General features: G+C 46.1%; 1 protein-coding gene across 1 annotated transcript in view; it reads left to right on the top strand.

The window, feature by feature from the left end:
- Positions 1–19,170, top strand: part of Gxylt2 (glucoside xylosyltransferase 2) — an 84,781-nt gene that overhangs the window by 49,005 nt on the left and 16,606 nt on the right. Inside the window, exon 6 of the mRNA XM_032907220.1 lies at positions 16,678–16,929. Coding sequence (XP_032763111.1) covers positions 16,678–16,929 — 252 coding nt within the window. The remainder of the gene's footprint in view (positions 1–16,677; positions 16,930–19,170) is intronic.

Genomic DNA, 19,170 nt, shown 5'->3' with positions numbered 1-19,170 from the left:
ATACATGTGTGTAAGTATATATGCATATGTGTGTGCGTGTGTGTGTGTGTGTGTGTGTGTGTGTGTGTGTGTGAATAGGTGTTATTCTTCAACAATACTTATTGAATCTCAAGAGTATGCCTGACCCTTAATCTGGTACTCAGGAGGCAGACACAAGCAGATCTCTTGTGAGTTTAAGTCCAGCCTGATCTACACAGTAAATTCCAGGACAGCTCAAGCTACATAATGGACCCTGCCTCAAATTTAACTAATTAATTGTTAATTAATTAATAACAGGATTCATTTCTAGTAGTCGTTAAAAAATTCGAGAAAGGAAACTTTCTGAGAGAAATGGCAATGATGGTCATATTGAGTTGAGATCTGACTTCCTGACCGTGCCACATGTGCACAGATGCGAGAAAACGTGGTGGTTTGAGTATGTTGAGTTAGGGCACTGTTAGGAGGTGTGGCCCTGTTGTAGGGGTGGGCTTTGAGACCCTCCTCCTAGCCGCCTGGAAGCCAGTCTTCCGTTTACCTTTGGAATAAGACGTAGAGCTCTCAGCTCCTTCAGTGTCACACCTGCCTGGACACTGCCATGCTTCCCACCATAGAGTGGAATGAACCTCTGAACCTGTAAGCCAGCCTCAATGAAATGCTGTCCTTTATAAGAGTTGCCCTGGTCACGGTGTCTCTTCACAGCAATGGAAACCCTAAGACAGACACTATAATATCTGACACCGCACCAGTATGTTGTCACATTATACAGAGAGGAGAGAGGGCTGTGAGGCTGTGCTTTGGTGGTTCTACAGGGGAAAGTGCTGGTGCAGAAGCAATGATAATGATATTTATTATCAGTAGTAGTATAGTGATATTGTCATGTCATTATCATTGGCAATGCCAGTGATTAAGAATTAAACCCAGAACCTATGCACTTGGCAAATTCTTTGCCCCTGATTATATCCTCATCCTTAGCCCTTGGATTTTTGTTTCTTTTTGTTTAATCACTCAAATATTTTTGCAACACAACATTAATGCTTCTTAAGTGTACTCTAATAGCCAGATCCTGCTCAGGTTTACCCCAGCCCCTGGTGGCTTTGAAGCAGTGCAGTCTCACTGTGTAGCTCAGGCCGGCCTTGAATTTGCTGTCACTCAGAATCACCCTGAACGAACTAGAGATTCTCCGTAGGCCCAAGGTTATAAGCATATATATCCGTGGATAGCGCAACATCTCACTCTGTCAGCCGCTGAATTGTCTGTGCAGGTTTATAACATAAGACATAGGATTGTGTGCTAAGAATTTAAGTTGTGGAGGGCCAGAGAGAGAGATCAGCAGCTTAGAACACTTCCAAAGAACCTGAATGTGGTTCCCAACACCCAAATCACAACTGTCTGTAACTCCAGTTCTGTGGGATCTGATGCCCTCTTCTGGTTTCCATGGGCACTGTACGCACATGGTGCATAGATATACACATAGAAAAACACCCATACACATAAAATTTTTTAAAAAATAAAACTTAAAAAACAGGTTGTTTTTTTTCTTTTCATAAAACATGCAGATCCTCTTAACATTCCCATGGACAGCCAGGCGCACTAGAACCATCCTAAAGTTGCAGGCATTTTGAGACCAGTGCTCTGGGTCTGGATAGTTTTTGTGTTGTTGTTTGAGACCTGATCTCTCTTCAGGGCCCTAGCTGTCCTGGAACTCACTTTGTAGACCAGACTGGCCTTGAACTCACAGAGATCCAGCTGTCTCTGCCTCCCAAGTGCTGAGGTAGAAAGCATGTTCCATCATGCCTAGCTATGTCTGGATATATTTACACTAATGCAAAATAAATGTGACAGTGTTGACAGGTGAAAGTGTTACTGTAAGGGCCTGTTGCCTCATCTCCCTTGCACCTGTGTCTCTTCCCCCCATGAATGGCTTTCTCATCATACGGCTTAGGGTCATCTGTTGCTTTGTATGACCAAGTCCTACAAACCCAAGCAAGTTCTCTGGGGGGAATCAGCATTTCCCTGACAGTTTCCTGCTCCAGATTTCCAGTATCACAGAGATCATACCAATTTCTCAAAACTCAGCCAAGCATTCTTAAACTTGCTTAAACTGCCTGTAAGTCCTGCTGCAGAGAATCTGATGCCCTCTGGCCTGCACCATGGCATGTGCATATACATGAGGCATATACATTTACACAGGCACACACACACTCATTCTCTACTCTCCCCCTCCCCTCCCTCCCCCCCACACACACACACACACACACACACACACACACACACACACACACACACACACACCAGGTTTCAAGGACTGACAGGACACAGGAACACACACACACACACACACACACAGATGGAGGGGCAGGAGCGCACTAGAACGCCGTGGTCTCGCGCCGGCCGGGTGCTTGGGATCGGTGGCTGGGGCGGGGGAGGGGAAGGTGGGGCAGCCAAGCTCTCTCTGCCTATAATCCCAGAGGGCTCCGAGCCGGGGGGAAGCCGGCTCCTCCCTCCTATGGGCCCGGCCGCTGTCGCGGGACCCCGTGCCCGGCCGCCGTCGCCACCGCCGCCCCGGCCGACCGAGGGACCCGCCCGCCCGCGGCTGCTCCGGATCTAGAGGATCAAGTCACACACAACAAAGATGGAAAAACACAGGGCCACACACACACACACACACACACGCCAAGTGGACTTGAGACATGGTCATTCTTTGCTGTATATGATGGGCATGCTGGTTCTCAGGGTTTCACTTGTTAGGACATCACCAATAACCAGGATTTTAAAGGCTCTGCAGGACACCTTCAGGAACGGAATGAACAGGTTTTCAGGAACACATGAGAGTTATGTCAGAGACAGAGAAGAATGGGAACAGTAATTTCTCCCCAACACACAGACTCAAGAGGTTTACTTTGTAGGAATAGAAAAGCTTCTTCACTCAAGACCATAAACCAAGTAATCCGCTGGAAAAAGAACGAATTCAGAATGCAGGGGCTCTGTGATGATTCACTGTCAATGGGGGTTTTAGGGAATTACAAATGTTCCATGGAAAGGTCCCAGAGCAGCTTGTCTCTTACCGAAGTCCACGAAAGGTCTGAGATGACCAGTTCATCTGACAAGCATCTGGGACGTCATGCACAACTTTGGAGTGCTGTGTCCCAGACTGGGGACTGCACTGACCACTGCCACCAAGCACCACCAGGAGGATGGCACCTCGGCTTGAAAGATCCGTAGACAAATATGAGAGTAGGGTTCTTAATGAACGTAAAATGTTCCCATGCAATCATAATTCAAACCATGGTTTTAAATCAGGGACGATCCTTGTAGGCCTTTAACATTATCACCGACCCCTCTCCCACATACAGAATGGATTTTTTTTATAGTTTCCGTACTGATTTAAATATAAGCCGTATGGGTTTTTTGGGTGAATGAGCATGAAAAAATCAATGATAAAGGAAATTTGGCTTCCCAACAGAAGGATTGGATTACACAGCCACATAGAAAGAGTGAGGGAAGCGCATACATCAGGGTGTATGGAGAATTGTCTCTGTGTCCTGAGGCCTGGCCTGTTACCCTTCCCTACCTGGTAGGAGCACTTGGGAAGCAGAGGCAAGGGTCACAAGGCTAGCCTGGGCTCCAGGGCATGAGAGAGCAAGAGGCGGGTGAGAGAACATCTTTGAATACAATTACTGGAGGAAAGCTGCACAAACCAGGGTGAACACTAAAAATGAGGAACGAGTAGGGTTCTTAAACTTAATAAATAACGATCCAGGACACTCCTGGGTTTTTAAAAATCTTCTCCAGAAAATACTTAGGGAAAAGATTAGTGGCTGTTTACTGGAGAGTACTGGCAAGGGTCACCACTAGGTCCAGATGGCTGGAGGAAAGCCTGGCACGTGTAGGCCCTGCGGTTTTAAAGAACCCTGGCAGCCCAGATGGCTCTGGCACGTGTGGCCCTCCTCCACATCTGCAAAACGTCATTTAATCCTGAAAACATAAGTCAGATCCATCCACCAGTTCTCAGCAGAGGTCTCAGATCTCTCGGATCACCACATCAAGCATAAAGCAAATGTTATTTTAGATGCCCAAAACTTAATAAAATAGCCTATATTGTTTCCATTTTTTATGAGCTAGTTCACTGAATAGCACCTGGTTACAAATGGTTACAATTAGTTTATTTAGTCAGAGCACTATTATGCCATGTGCTGGAGCACTGGGCTCTGGCCTCTTTCAAGCACAGCTTGCATCTGTTACTAGAGGAGTGGTCAGGGGTTGCCAGTCATCAGCTCAAATAGCTGCACGGACCTGGCCTCCAAGGTTTGCTCAATAAATACTGTCTCTGAAACTACCCATGTCACCCTCAAATCCCTGCTGCAACCAGTGATCTTTCCGGGAAATGAGAGGCAGCAGAGGGCATGGGAGACCTTCCCTGGAGTCTCTCACCTGGGAAAAGCCCAGACAGAGAGAAGGCAGGTTAGTGGAGGTTGACTGTGCCTGTCTGGGCGAGGATGGTTTGTGTCAACTTGCGAATGGCATTTGACCTGAAGAGGTGTATGCTCCAGGAACGACAGATGCTTCCAAACAGGAATAGAATGAGGACCCGCCATCATTTTGGAAATCAAGAATGATCTTAGAATGTTCCTTAGACAACATTTTTATAAAGAAAACTGCATTTTAGTTAGAAAAATAGGGGTAAGGTGTGGAAAGATTGTGCATGAGAGGAAGAATGGGAAAAGGTATGGAGACCAGCTTCCGGGCATGATGTTGCTTGTGCATCCTTGAAATCATAGCAGTACGACTCTCTGCACAGACCGGGCATCTCATGGAGTCCCACTCCCACTGAGGCTTTAACCCAGGTAATGGTTGATGGGGAAGGAAGACATGTTTTCAGGGGTGTAGACCCTGGTAAGGTGTCCATGCGGCTGTAAACAAGCCCTCACCCATGCTCCTGTAAAGAACCCAAATGAAGCTCATTACATGGTAAACAAAGTCATGAAAATACAAGAAGAGCCGGTTGGAAAGAAGAAGGAATTAGCAGGAGAGGGAGGGTGAACAGGAGGGGGTGAGGGTGAAAATGACAGAACTACCTTATGTACATACATTAAAGGTCATAAGGAAACCTAGTATATATATGCTCACACACACACACACACACACACACACACACACACACACACACACACACACACTCGCCAGTCATTTAAGATGATGACTGGCTATGATGCCTGCCACATGCTTTTAAGCCCAGTACTTGAGAGGTGGGGTTCCATATAAATTCGAGGTCAGCCAGGGCTACATAGTGAGATCCTGTCCCAAACAAAACAAAATAAAACAAACAATCAAACAAATGAAAACAGAACCATTTAAAATGGAGGCACAGGGAAGGCATTATGCTCTTGGAGACATGATGTCTGTCAGCAGATGTTGGGGGTGGGTGGTGATGCACAGACCCACAGAGTCTGTCTCTCTCTTCTACAATCAGTCTTGAAGTGTATTTAAAATGGAAGTGAGGCTGGGGAGATGGTTCAGTGGCTAAAGGCTCTTGCCTCCAGGCCTGGTGAGCTGAGCTTGAGCTCTGGGATCCACACGGTGGGAAGAAAGAACCAGCTCCCACAAGTTGCCTTCTGACCTCTACATGTGTGCCATGGCATATGTGTGTACATACAAACAACAAATAAACAAACAAACAAATAAAAATAGACTAAAATGGGGCTGGAGTGATGGCTCAGCCATTAAGACTGCTGGTTGCCCCTTCAGAGAGCTCAGGTTGGATCCCCAGCCCTGCATGGCAACTCATCTGTAACTTCAGTGCCAGTCAATCCAATGCCCTTCTCTTATCTCCATGGGCACCAGACACACAAGTGGTGAATATATACAGGCAAAATGCCTATACACATAAAACAAGTAAAAGAATCATTTTTTAAAAGCAATGACGAAGCAATTTTCATTTGCATGTTAAATCAATGAAATTGTAGTGGCTCTGAGACAGTGCAGCAGGGGCATTGTCCTGGACACCTGGACTTCAGGTGCTACTCCATTCTGGCTCCCATGGGGCTTCGGTTCTAATGGAGGGAGGAAGCAATTTAAGGAAAGGCCATGGTGATGGGATGTGGAAGATGGAAGGCAGTCATGGGGTGTGATATACACGGAGGAAAGGAAGAGGGGCCCTTGAAGGGCTTGAACCAGAGCTGGGGATGCCACCCAGTGTGTGCACAGCTCTGCCTGGCATCAGGGAAGCCCAGAGTGGCTTGCATTTGTTTGGTTTTTTTCAACTTAACAGAAGCTAGTTATCTGGGGGAAGGAACAGGAATTGAAAAACTGTCTCAACCACACTGACCTGTGGGAAAGCCTGTGGGGCTTTTTCTTTATTGATGATCAATGGGGAAGGGATCAGCCCCCATGGGCCACGCCACCCCTAGGCAGATGGTCCCGAGTATCTAAGAAATTGCACTGAGAGAGTCAGAAGAAGCAAGCTAGTGACCAATGTCCCTCCATGGCGTCTGTGTCAATTCCTACCTCCAGATTTCTGCTTGGCTCCCTTCTCAATAATGGACCATCGCTTGAAAGTGTAAGCCAAGGAAACCCTTTCCACCACAGAGTGCTTTTGGTCAAGGTCTTTATCACAGCAACAGAAAGCTAATTAAGACAATGGCCCTTAACGGATAGTGCTGGGAAATTGACCATCCTAAGTCACAAGTATCCTGCTGGGGCTTCCTCTCAAACCCCAGGCAAGGGGCAGAGTGTGGGAGGGAACAGACCTAGTGTCATGGATAAAATCACAATTCATCTCACTGTTCCCTCTTTCTCTGTGTCTGGAGCAGATGCTCCGTGGGGCACACGTGGTTATCATCAGTGTGGATGGAGAAGACCGTGGCAACACTATCAACCGGGTGACCTCAGGGACAGCCACAGAACTTGTGGAACGCCCCACCCACCAACTGCTGAGCAAACATGTGTTGCAAATCTACGGGAAACATTCGCAGAGATAGACCATATGCTGGGCCATAAAGCAAGGCTCGGTGAATTGAAGTCACGCAGAGTATTCCCTGACGACGAGGGAACTCAATGAGCAGTGGATGCACAAAGATCGGATAACTTCCAAATAGAGAGTAATTAAATACAGCCGTTGGAAATCCCCACCGAGTCAACATGAAATCACGTGCAAGCTAAGAGAGTCTCCATGGCTATCTGTGAGGGGTGGGTTAGACGGAGACAGGTATGGAACATGTCACAGGTTCCTGGGGGACTGTCATGGTGCCTCGGTGTTGGGCAGAAAAGGGAGAGAAATGGGCGGACCCAGCTGTTTTGAATGTAGTTAGTCAGATTTTAATACACACACACACACACACACACACACGCACGCACAATTTGTACCCAGTTATACTGTAGAAATCGGTCCACAGCTGGAGCAAGAAGAATTTGAGAGAGCGCCAGCCAGTTCCTGATAACCAGGCTGTCTGTGTGTGACTAGGCTCCAATACACTAACACATGTTTCTTTTCTCTTTTCTTTTGTGTGTGTGTGTGTGTGTGTGTGTGTGTGTGTGTGTGTGTGTGTGTGTGTGTGTGTGCTGTCACAAGGTCATCACCTCGAGTTACGAAGGCTGGGAACTGAACTTCTTTAGAAGAGCAGGACGTGATCCTACCTGCTGAGCAGTCTCTCCTACACCCTTAGCACGTCTTTCTGAGCTAGGTCACTTGTAGAGGCTGTCCAGAGCTGGCAATGGAAGGACTGAGCAGCACTCGGGGGTAAATGGCCTTTGTGTGCCACCCTACTTCTCTTTGTTAAAAAAAGCCTCTCACCAAGTGTTCATTAATTTCCATAAAGGAATCACAATGGTAAGATCTATATACTTTTGGTAACTAATATTCTTCCCTTTATAACACAACCAGCAACGATGCCCTTCACAGTAATACTAGCATAGTTACAGGCCTACAGGGATAGAGTGTTATTACATTTTGTATTTTGTCTTTACAGATTAATCATGAGAAAGCTTAGTGCCAGTTTCTAGTCAAGATAACCTGGGCATTGTGATATTATGGAAGGCCCTAAAACCCTGTTCCTTCTCCTCTTGATGCTGATGACATAAAATGCTTCCTGTGGTTGGCGCCTGCCTAGATGTGCCATGTACACTGATGTCAACCATGACGACCTGCCCTTGGATTAGACGGAAAAACAAGTTTCTGCTAACAAAGCTGCTGCTTATTGACTTAACTCGGCTGCTCTATGTTCATGTGATCAGTTAGTGCTATGATCTGTGTAACTTTAATGTTTTCAAAACCTATTTTTAATGATGATTCTTAAATGCTTTACCCTCTCTTTAGCCCACCTCCCACCAGAAGTAGTGGAAAAGAAAGATACGGGGGGCAGAGGGTAGTGGACCTGTTTAGAAAGGTTCTTTGGAGCAACTCCCGTCTGCATTGTTTGGAAATTGGCAGTTCAGCTCACAGGTCAGTGGAGATAGCTCGATCTGCTCACAAACACCTCACCAGCAGCCTAGTTAGGTAGACTGGAGATAGCAAACAGGAATCAGCAGCGGTGGCACTACCTAGCAGAGACAGCCAGTCCTCAGCCTCAGCACCAGCACTCAGTCAGCAGGAGGGACCAGCAGGAATGTCAGTTCTGGGCAGTGCCTCTCTGAGAGAAATGAAGATCAGTGAAGACCAACAAGCTCCGTACAGCCAGCTCTATAAGCAAGCCTGGCTCAGCCCCCCACCCGGCCCGTCACTGTCTGCTGAGTCCTCCACGGGTCTTGCCTCTGCTAACAACACTCTGCCAATCAGCAGAGTCCACGGAAGCAGCAAGAAATTGCAGCACACCGCCCGAAGTGTTTTGGTGCTTTTTCTTTCTCTATGGAGTCCTGACAAATGTCGCTCAATTACACAGTACCAATACATGCAAAGAATCCACATGTCCTTTCATGTCTTTGCTTTAGCAGAACATCCTTTCTCCTGTGTCTGCTTCAGCTAAACATTCCTTCAAGTGTCTGCCCCAGTAAAACACCGTCAACTGACTTTTCAAAGAACGCTCAAGTTTCCATTTCAACTCTGCTGTTACAAATTGGGGAGCAGAGGCCCCCAAAACCCAGCATCACATCCACATGATAATTGCCTCAACATGGGTTCCAGGGAAATGCCAGACTTAAGATCCCTTAGGGAGGCTTTCACCACCTATGAGAGGTGCCTTTGTGTGTTTCTTTCACCATATAATCTACTCATGAGAGAGAGCATGTTGAAAGTCTCCATGCTCAGCCTAACTTGGGCACCTCCCACGAGTCAGATGCTCACTGTCTTGGGTCCCTTCCCTTGAGGTATGGAGAGTTCTTGAATAATTTGAGGATTACTGGTGTCGAGTTGACAGAATCTAGAAAGACCTAAGAGATGGGCCTCTAGGCATGTTTGAGGAATGTAATCTTGATTATGTTAATTGATGTGGGAAGACCAGAGGTATCCTTTCCTGGGGCTGGGATCTTGGACTGTGGAAGGGACAGAATGGGCTGATCACTTTGTTCCGGCTTGCTTCTTGTGAACACAAAGTGACTTACTTCTTCAAGCCCCCTCAGCATCTCCAATACAACAAAATGAACCGTTGCTTCCTCCAGTTGGTTTTCTTTGGGTGTGCTTGTAAGCGCTACAGGAAAAGCGAGGAAGTATGACACCAGGTATGGTGTCGCATGTTGAGTGGATCTGAGTTCAAATCCAGCCTGCTCTACGCAGTGAGTCCCAGGCTAGCCGGTGCTGAGCAGTGGGGTGAGGAGGAAGAGGAGGATGGAGGGAGCTAGGCTTTGGCACCTACACACTCCAGTGAGGAATGTCTGCATCTGGGTGATGCAAATCAGTCTCAGTTGCCCTGGTTTCCCATTGCGTGAATGAACATCCCTGGAGTTGCCCTTGACTTTGCCTTTCCACACTTAGTCCATCTGTCATTCCCTTGGCTTCTGTCTGTTTAGGACTGAACCATTTCCTACTCCCTGCTTGTTGTTACCAGAGTCAGTCCACCCACCAGTCCCAACTCAACCAATCTCCCTGCTTCCTCTGTGTTTCCCAACAGTCTGATCTCAGCAGATGATCCAACAGAGTGATGGAGCCCCTCCGTGAAGAGCCGTCCCAGGGCCACCATCCCACAGAATCCAAAGAAGAATGTCCTCAGTCCTAAACCACCAGCTTCTGCTACCCCTCTCTCTCTCTTTGTCTTGGGCTCTTCCCTTTGTTGCTGTACCCAGTCATGTGGTTTCTTGTTATTAGTGTACTAGACACACCCCTGTCCTGTTCTCATGTGCTCAGTGTGAACCTGTTCTGAGCTCTACGGTTTTTAGACCACAAGCTCCCACCCAAGTAGAGTATCATAAGCCTTTTACCCCAGAACTCAGGAGGCAGAGGTTGGAGTATTATGAGTTCTGGACCAGCCTAGGCTACATAGTGAAACCCTTAAACTCTTGAGAATAAAACCATATATTTTTAACTTTCCATTGGTTCTTTGTGAACTTCACATCATGCACCCCAAATCCTACTCATCTCCCCCTCTTCTTGCTTCTACCCTCCACTCTTGCAACCTCCCCCCAACACAGAAAGCAATCTCATGTGGAAGCTGTAGCACGTCACAGTGTGTCCCATAGTATACCCTTTTGTCCCTATGTCTTTGCTTGCAAATGTTCATTGCAATGACTCCTTGGTCTGGTTTGAAGCCTCTGGCTTCTGCTACTCTATCAACACTGACACATTGCTGGGACTCCTCTCAGATATCCTGTTGCTGCCCTGTGTCATGAAGACCCTGTAGTTTTGAATCTACAGAACCAGCCCCTTCATGCACTCCAGTAGTTCATCAGTTGGGTAGATGCTGGGGTGAACAATCCAAAGCCCTGGACCTGGGCCTGATAGATATCTGATCTGGTCAGCCCACCTGGGCTGTCCCACATCCACACCACCATGGCGAGCTCTCCTGCCTTGCCCTGGCTGACCCATGAATGCTGCTGCCAGCAAGGGCAGACCCAGCTCTCCAGCTCTTGTGCCTTGGAGGTCAACTCATCCTTGTACCATCAGGGCCAGTTCTACTGTGGGGCCCTGGCAAGGTGCAGGGCCTGCTTACTCAAATGCTGCATCAGACAGGGGGCTAGGCTGGCTCTCTGGCTCTCATGTCCATGAGGGCTCATCCCCAATCCCTGAAGCCAAGGCCAGCTCTACCCTGTTGCTCAGGTGAGGTGCAGGGCCTACTTTTCTGAGAGTTGCAGCCAGTGAGGAACAGGGCCAGCTCTCCCATAATGCCCTGCCTCTCTGCCACCTGCTAACCATAACAGCCTCACCTGGAACACATCTAGGGCAGACAAACAATTTGTTTGTACCAAATAAATGGTTACTGTTAGAAAGGAAAAGACCGGGCTGGCATTATGACTCCGCTAGTAGGAACACTTCCTGCTAAGCCTAAAGACCTGAGTTCAGCCCTAGGAATACACATGGTCAAAGAAGAGAACTGACTTCAGCAAGTTGTCCTTTGTCTATACTAGTAAATAAATATATAAAACAATAATGTTATTATAAATAGAAATGTTACTTCATTTTTGTCCTAACTGGGCGTGGTGGTGCACTTGAGAGGTAGAGGCCAGAGATCTCATGTTCAAGGCCATCACAGGCTATGTAGTAAGATCTTGTATCAGAAACTAAAACAGTGGGATAGAAGAGGACTCTGTTCATATGAATTCTGACCAAGCGTATCAGCTTTCCCCCCTCCTGAGGGACATTCCTCCACAGTATGATACTCCTGCTTCCTCTTCCTTTCCTGGTCCTCCTTCCTGTTTTTTTCCTTTCTTCCTTCCTTCCTTCCTTTCTTTCTTTCTTTCTCTCTTTTTTTGTTTTTTGTTTTGATGAGGGTTGATAACTGAATTTTTTATTACAGAAAATATCAATATAACAATGATTAATGACCAAGAAAACAGTGAAAGTAATCTAGTCAGTGAACTTCAATTGGCTAGTAGGTTTCTGCGAGACCCATAGCTAATTAAAGCATTGGTATGGTATCCCCTAATTAGGTCTTGTTCTACACAACACTGAAGAGAAGTTCTGTGAGAGTTGAAGTGCCTTTCTCCTCCTCTCTAATTCTAAAGTTTTAAATTAGTTTATTTTCTTTTTAACACTATACAGTGTCGGACACTTAAATTCTTCTGGCCAACAGTTTTATCTTACTCTAGGCTCATGTGTCCCCACTCCAGCAATCACTGTTTGACACTCAGACTTAGAGTACTGTTTGCTCTGCAGTTTTCTTCCCTGTGAGGGAGAGGAAATATAATTTTCCCCTCAATTCTCATAAGTGTGTAGTTGAGACAGAGTCTGAGACAGGAGGGTAGTAAGAGAAGGAAGTTTGTCAGCACATGCCACATACATCACACAGGACAACACACAGGGCCACATACATCACACGGGAGAACACACAGGGCCACGTACATCACACGGGAGAACACACAGGGCCACATACATCACACGGGAGAACACACAGGGCCACATACATCACACGGGAGAACACACAGGGCCACATACATCACACAGGAGAACACACAGGACCACATACATCACACGGGAGAACACACAGGGCCATACATCACACAGGAAACACACAGGGCCACATACACACACAGGGGAGAAACACACAGGCCACATACATCACACAGGAGAACACACAGGGCCACATACATCACACAGGAGAACACACAGGGCCACATACATCACACAGGAGAACACACAGGGCCACATACATCACACGGGAGAACACACAGGGCCACATACATCACACGGGAGAACACACAGGACCACATACATCACACAGGAGAACACACAGGGCCACATACATCACACGGGAGAACACACAGGGCCACATACATCACACGGGAGAACACACAGGGCCACATACATCACACGGGAGAACACACAGGGCCACATACATCACACGGGAGAACACACAGGGCCACATACATCACACGGGAGAACACACAGGGCCACATACATCACACGGGAGAACACACAGGGCCACATACATCACACGGGAGAACACACAGGGCCACATACATCACATGGGAGAACACACAGGGCCACATACATCACACGGGAGAACACACAGGGCCACATACATCACACGGGAGAACACACAGGGCCACATACATCACACGGGAGAACACACAGGGCCACATACATCACACGGGAGAACACACAGGGCCACATACATCACACGGGAGAACACACAGGGCCACATACATCACACGGGAGAACACAGAACACACAAGGCCAAAACATCACACGGGAGAACACACACGGCCACATACATCACACGGGAGAACACACAGGGCCACATACATCACACGGGAGAACACACAGGGCCACATACATCACACGGGAGAACACACAGGGCCACGTACATCACACACGGGAGAACACACAGGGCCACATACATCACACGGGAGAACACACAGGGTACCAGAGCAGGAGACTGGCTTATTTAATTATCTAGCTGAGAACCATAAATTTCATTACATTATTTCTGTCAGTCACTGTTCTATTGGTCTGAAGAGACACCATGACCAAGGCAACTCTTAAAAAAGAAAGCATTTAGGTGGGGGCTGGCTTACAATCTCAGAGGTTTAGTTCATTATCATCATGACTGGGAGCATGGCATCAGGTAGGGCAGGCATGGTGCTGGAGAAGTAGTTGAGAGATATTTCCTGATCCAGAGAAAGAGACAGAGACAGAGACACACAGAGACAGACAGAGAGATGGAGAGAGTCTGGCAAGAGCTTTTGAAACCTCACACCCACACCCAGTGACACACCTCCTTTAACAAGGCCACACCTCCTAATCCTTTCAAATAGTGCCACTCCCTGGTGACCAAGCATTCAAATCTTATGAGCCTATGGGAGTCATTCTTATTCAAACCAGCACTTTATTTATTATTTATTTTGTTAGTGCACACACACACACACACACACACACACACACACACACACACACTGTGGCTTGAATGTGACGAGATCGAGATTGGAGGACACCTTGCAGGCCTCTGTTCTCTTCTTCCACCATATGGGTCTCTAGGATGGAACTCAGGTCATCAGCCTCCAGGGGTGAAATGCTTTTACCCCTCCCCCCACCAGCCGCCCGGCCAGCCCTTTGAGAGTAATACATTGCAAAACAAAGACAAGACAAAGCAAAGCAGCTGTGTGAGCTTCCAGGGGAATTTTGGGAAGGGCAGTGTCGGGGAAAGGCTAGTTGAGATAAGTCTGCAGAGTCTCAGTTTCTGAGTTGCTGAGGCCTGCAGAGGAAAATGTATCTCCTCTCTTTGGGTAGGAACTAGTTGGGGAAGATTCGAAGGGTTTGTGTTTTTAGGAGTTTCTGTCCTGTTTCTAGGAAAACAAAGAGAGCAGGCAAATAGCTCCCCTGTGCCCTGTCTTCCGCTTTGGAGCAGGTGTGTTCTGGTTTCCTTCCAAAGACTAGATCTGTAAGACGTGAAGCCCTTGGGATGGCCTGGGGGACATACGATAACAGGTTTCTAAAGAGAACATGTGGAGAACCTGTGGCTCCAGCAGCATTTGTAGCAGAGGATGGCCTTGTCGGGAATCAATGGGAGGAGAGGTCGTTGGTCCTGTGAAGGCTCAATGCCCCAGTGTAGGGGAATGCCAGGGTGGGGAGGCAGAAATGGGTGGGTGGGTGGGGAAGCACCCTCATAGAAACATGGGGAGGAGTGATGGGATAGGGGGTTTCCAGAGGGGAAACCAGGAAAGGGGATAACATTTGAAATGTAAATAAATAAAATATCCAATTAAAAAAAAAAAGACAACAGGTTCCTAATTATATATGATGTACAATTTTGTATCATAACCTGTTTGTTAACACTTTGGGGAGAGCTTACTCTCTCTCCACAGTACACTAGGATTTCTGAATGGTGCAGAACCTGTGACAGGTTTTACCTTTCCATAGGAAATAAGGAAAAATAAGGAGAATCTGGGGTGTTTGTTTGTTTGTTTTGAGACAGGGTTTCTCTGGAGGCTAAAAACTCAGAGATAAGCCAGCTTCTGCCTCCAGGGTGCTGGGACTAAAGCTGTGCCACACCACACCTGGCTGGGTGGTAGATTGCAGAATTCACCATAATTCTCAATGAAATCAGGATCTTTGAGTGTTTTTGTTTTTATTTTGGGGTTTCTTTGTTTGTTTTTTGTTTTGTTTTGAGACAGAGTTTCTCTGTGTAGTCTTGGCTTTCTTGGATCTCTTTCTGTAGACCAAAGTAGCCTAGAACTCAAATATCTGCCTGCTACTGCCTCCTAAGTACTGGGATTAAAGGTGTGCATTACCATGCCTGACCAGTTTGTTTTATTTTGTTTTAATAGGATGGTAGCTGTTATTTTTTTATTTTATATACTGATTTAAACAATCTGTTCCTCTATTAGATGAGGAGAGAAAGAGCCTGAGGTTAGTCAGATAGGCATTGAAATAACTCCAGTTGAAGTCCCTGTGAAATTGGATTGCATGGTACCCGTGTTCACGCTGTTAAATGCTGGGATCCAAACAAGTGCTGTATTAATCTACTGAGTTCCCCAGTGAGACTCAAGTGACTGAGTCCTTAACAGCAGAAACATGTTTCCCACAGTTCTGATTGGGAAAAGTCCCAGACTTGGATGCCAGCAGGGGTGGGTTTGGGCAAAGGTCCTCTCCCTGATGTGCATGACCGGCCACCACCTGCACCTTCTCACTGTGTCGTAATGGGGCACTTTCTGGTCCCTGCTGTCAAAAGGGCACGAATGCATTATGATGACATCTTTATGACCTCAGTTAATCGCAGTGGTCTTCCAAAACCACATCTCCAAATGCTGCCACTTTAGGAGTCAGGGTTTCATTGTGGATTTGAACTCAGAGGCACACTCGTGTTAATTCATCACATGTATGATTACAATGAGGACTTGGAAAGAGTTAAATCTTTCCTTGGTTAAACTGTTCTGGAGTTTGAGAAACAACAACAACAAAATGAGACAACTTGCTGACTTAGGCTTTAAAGTTTCACATTCCAGGGCATAACCCTGGAAGCTGGGCTTGGGGTGTGGGTGCAGGGGACACCCCTACACCCAACAAGGCTAGGGAAAAGATAGGTAGCAAGCTTCCAGTAAATAGAAGTCTATGATTTGTTGGTTTTTTGTTTTTTGTTTTTTGTTTTTTTTTTTTTGGTTTGTTTGTTTGTTTTAAAACTCAGAGAAAGAATATTCTATGACATCCAAAAAATACAAAATTCCCCTTTCAATGTCCCTACATGCCATTTGGATTACAAACACCCTGTTCACTTACAAGCTGCCAGTGTTGCTCTAGGATACATCAGCAGGGCCAACTGGCTACAACAGAGCCTGCATGATGTATTGTCTGACCCCCTACAGGAGAAGTTTGTCAAACCCTGATATGCAAATGTATACAGCCAATGGTTTCCGGTTTCAACTCTTTTAAAGTCTGGTCCACTGACAACTAGACCAGGGTCCCTGAAGTCGGGCCAGCCTAGAGCCAGGTTTATCTGCCTTTAAGTCTCCACTCTTGGCTACCACTCTTCCTCAGGTGACAGGAAGAGAGAGGAATGGGAGCTAAGAGTGGTACCTGGTATGGAATCCCACACTGGACACTGTCAGTGGCAATTTTCCTGTGGACCCACTTTCAGTGTTTCTGACCTGGCTTTGTTTTGTCCCCGCCCCTTTTACACAAAGGTAATCTTAAAGGATGTGGACTCACTTCTCTACGTGGACACTGACGTCCTCTTTCTGCGGCCCGTGGACGACATCTGGAAGCTTCTTAGGCAGTTTAACTCCACCCAGCTCGCTGCTATGGCCCCAGAGCATGAAATCCCTAAGATTGGCTGGTACAGCCGCTTTGCCCGGCATCCTTTCTACGGCTCTGCTGGGGTTAACTCAGGGGTCATGCTCATGAACTTGACTCGCATAAGAAGTACCCAGTTCAAGGTAAGGAGGAGCTTGAAAATGCCATCTAAAGACCAGAAGTTAAGGGCGATGGTGGCAAAGCCCCTTAAATCCCAGCAGTCAGGAGCCAGGGGCAAGCAGATCTCTGAAGTCAAGGCCAGCCTGATCTACAGAGAGCGTTCTAGGACAGACTGGACAACTTCGAGAAACACTATCAGAAAAAAAAAAAAAAAGACCAGGAGTTTGCCTTTCCAGTAGGGACACGCTGGGATACTTTGTGTAACTGTGGCTCTGCTGATCTGGCCTGTGGGTGTGGATAGAAGGATCCAGAGGAAGGTATTTGAAACGTTATTGAATTTTACCCAGAACAGCTCGGGGGGTTGTGGAATATAAAACTTCATACTCTCCATTCAGAAATACTATGTGATGTTTCTAAATTATAGTGTCCAAACTGTGTTTATCCAGAGCTTCAAAGCTCATGCTCAGCTGATCCGGGTCTCTTTTCTTCTAGTAAAAATAAATAAATAAATAAATAAATAAATAAATAAATAAATAAATAAATAAATAAATAGGAAGAACCAAAATGAAAGTTTTTAGATGTCAGTCCCCATTCTCCTCGTGTTAAGAAGAATAGGAGGGGGCTGGAGAGATGGCTCAGTGGTTAAGAACACTGGCTGCTCTTCCAGAGGTCCTGAGTTCAAATCCTAGCAACCACATGGTGGCTCACAGCCATCTGTAATGAGATCAGAAGCCCTCTTCTGATGTGTCTGAAGACAGCTACAGTGTACTTATATATAATAAATAAATCTTTAAAAAAAGAAGAAGAAGAAGAAGAATAGGAGGGCTGGGATATAGCTCAGTTGGTAAAGAGCTTCCCTTGCAAGCCTGAGGACCTGTGTTCAATCCACGTGCTAAAAAAAAAACAAAAAACAAAAAACAAACAGACAAACAAACAAACAAAAAACAAAAAAGCCAGAAAATATCTTTTAAAAGCCAGGCAAAAGTGGTGCATGCCTTTAATCCTAGTACTCAGGGGGCAAAGACAGGGGAATCTCTGAGTTCAAGGCTAGACTGGACTACAGAGTGAGTTCTAGGACAACCAGGGCTAGACAGAGAAACTCTGTCTTGAAACAAAAATAAAGCCAAGCCAGGCCAAGCCTGGTGTGACTTATCATCCTAGTGCTGGGGAGACAGAGGCAGGCAGGTTCCTGGGGATTCACTGGCCCCCTAGTATATCCTATGTGGTAAGTTCCAGCCCATCTCATAAAACAAGTAAAGGGTCTTTAAGAAGCAACATTTGATGTTCATTGGCCTCCACTAGCACTTGTACGCATGCTCACATTCACCTACAGGTTTGCACCACCACGCACATGAACGTGCACATATCTGTACACACAAACACTGAAAAAGGAAGAATAACCAGTGTGTGGTCTATGCAAGACTTCAATCCACAGCGTGCCAAAACAAGGCTATACCTCCTAATAGTAGCACTTCCCGTGGGCCAAGCATTTTCAAACCACCACACACCCACCCATACACATAAATAAGAAAAACTTAAAAACAACAGGCTAGCCTGTTTATTACTAGCAGTAATACAATTTCCAAAAATCTCAAGTGAAGAAAAAAATAATCATACTTTTATGCCTTAGAAATTTCCAGAAAAAAAATGCTTAGAAGATCTTTAATTGTTTATTGTAGATGCTTTGGTGAAAAGTAGAAATAGATTTAGAAAGGGCAGCAGAAAAAATACAATTTGTAACTTTTTATCTTAATGTGCTAATTGAATACTTCACTTGTGGGTGTGTTACCTTTAGTTTAAAAATAATTTTTCTAAAACAAGGACAGGATTATGGAGGCACACACATAACCACAGCATTTGGGAGGTGAACGCAGGATCCACATTGAAGGCCAGCAGGGATGTAATGCAAGACGTACCAAAATTTGTTAATTAAATGGAGGAAGAAGGAAAGAAAGATGGTTTCTCCATTAAATGCCTCCGGGACTCTGTGATCACTGTTTTGTTTCTTCTCAGATATAAAATAGTTCTAAGATATTTTTAATGACAAAGCTAAAGAAATAATTCATAATTTCATACTTTAATAATTATGCATAATAACATGCATAACTTCAGCATGTTTTAGAAATCACAGGCATGATCAGGAGAGAAGACCCAGTGGGTAAAACTGTATGTGGTACCAACCTGATGACTGGAGTTCAGAACCCTAGAACCCATGTAAAACTGGACACAGGCGCCCACTGGCCTGCAACCCCAGCACACTAAAG

This window comes from Rattus rattus, chromosome 6 (assembly GCF_011064425.1).
Source record: "Rattus rattus isolate New Zealand chromosome 6, Rrattus_CSIRO_v1, whole genome shotgun sequence".
Classification (NCBI taxonomy): domain Eukaryota; kingdom Metazoa; phylum Chordata; class Mammalia; order Rodentia; family Muridae; genus Rattus; species Rattus rattus.
The sequence above is the reverse complement of the archived record's forward strand: the minus strand, read 5'-3'. Positions and strand labels throughout refer to the sequence as shown.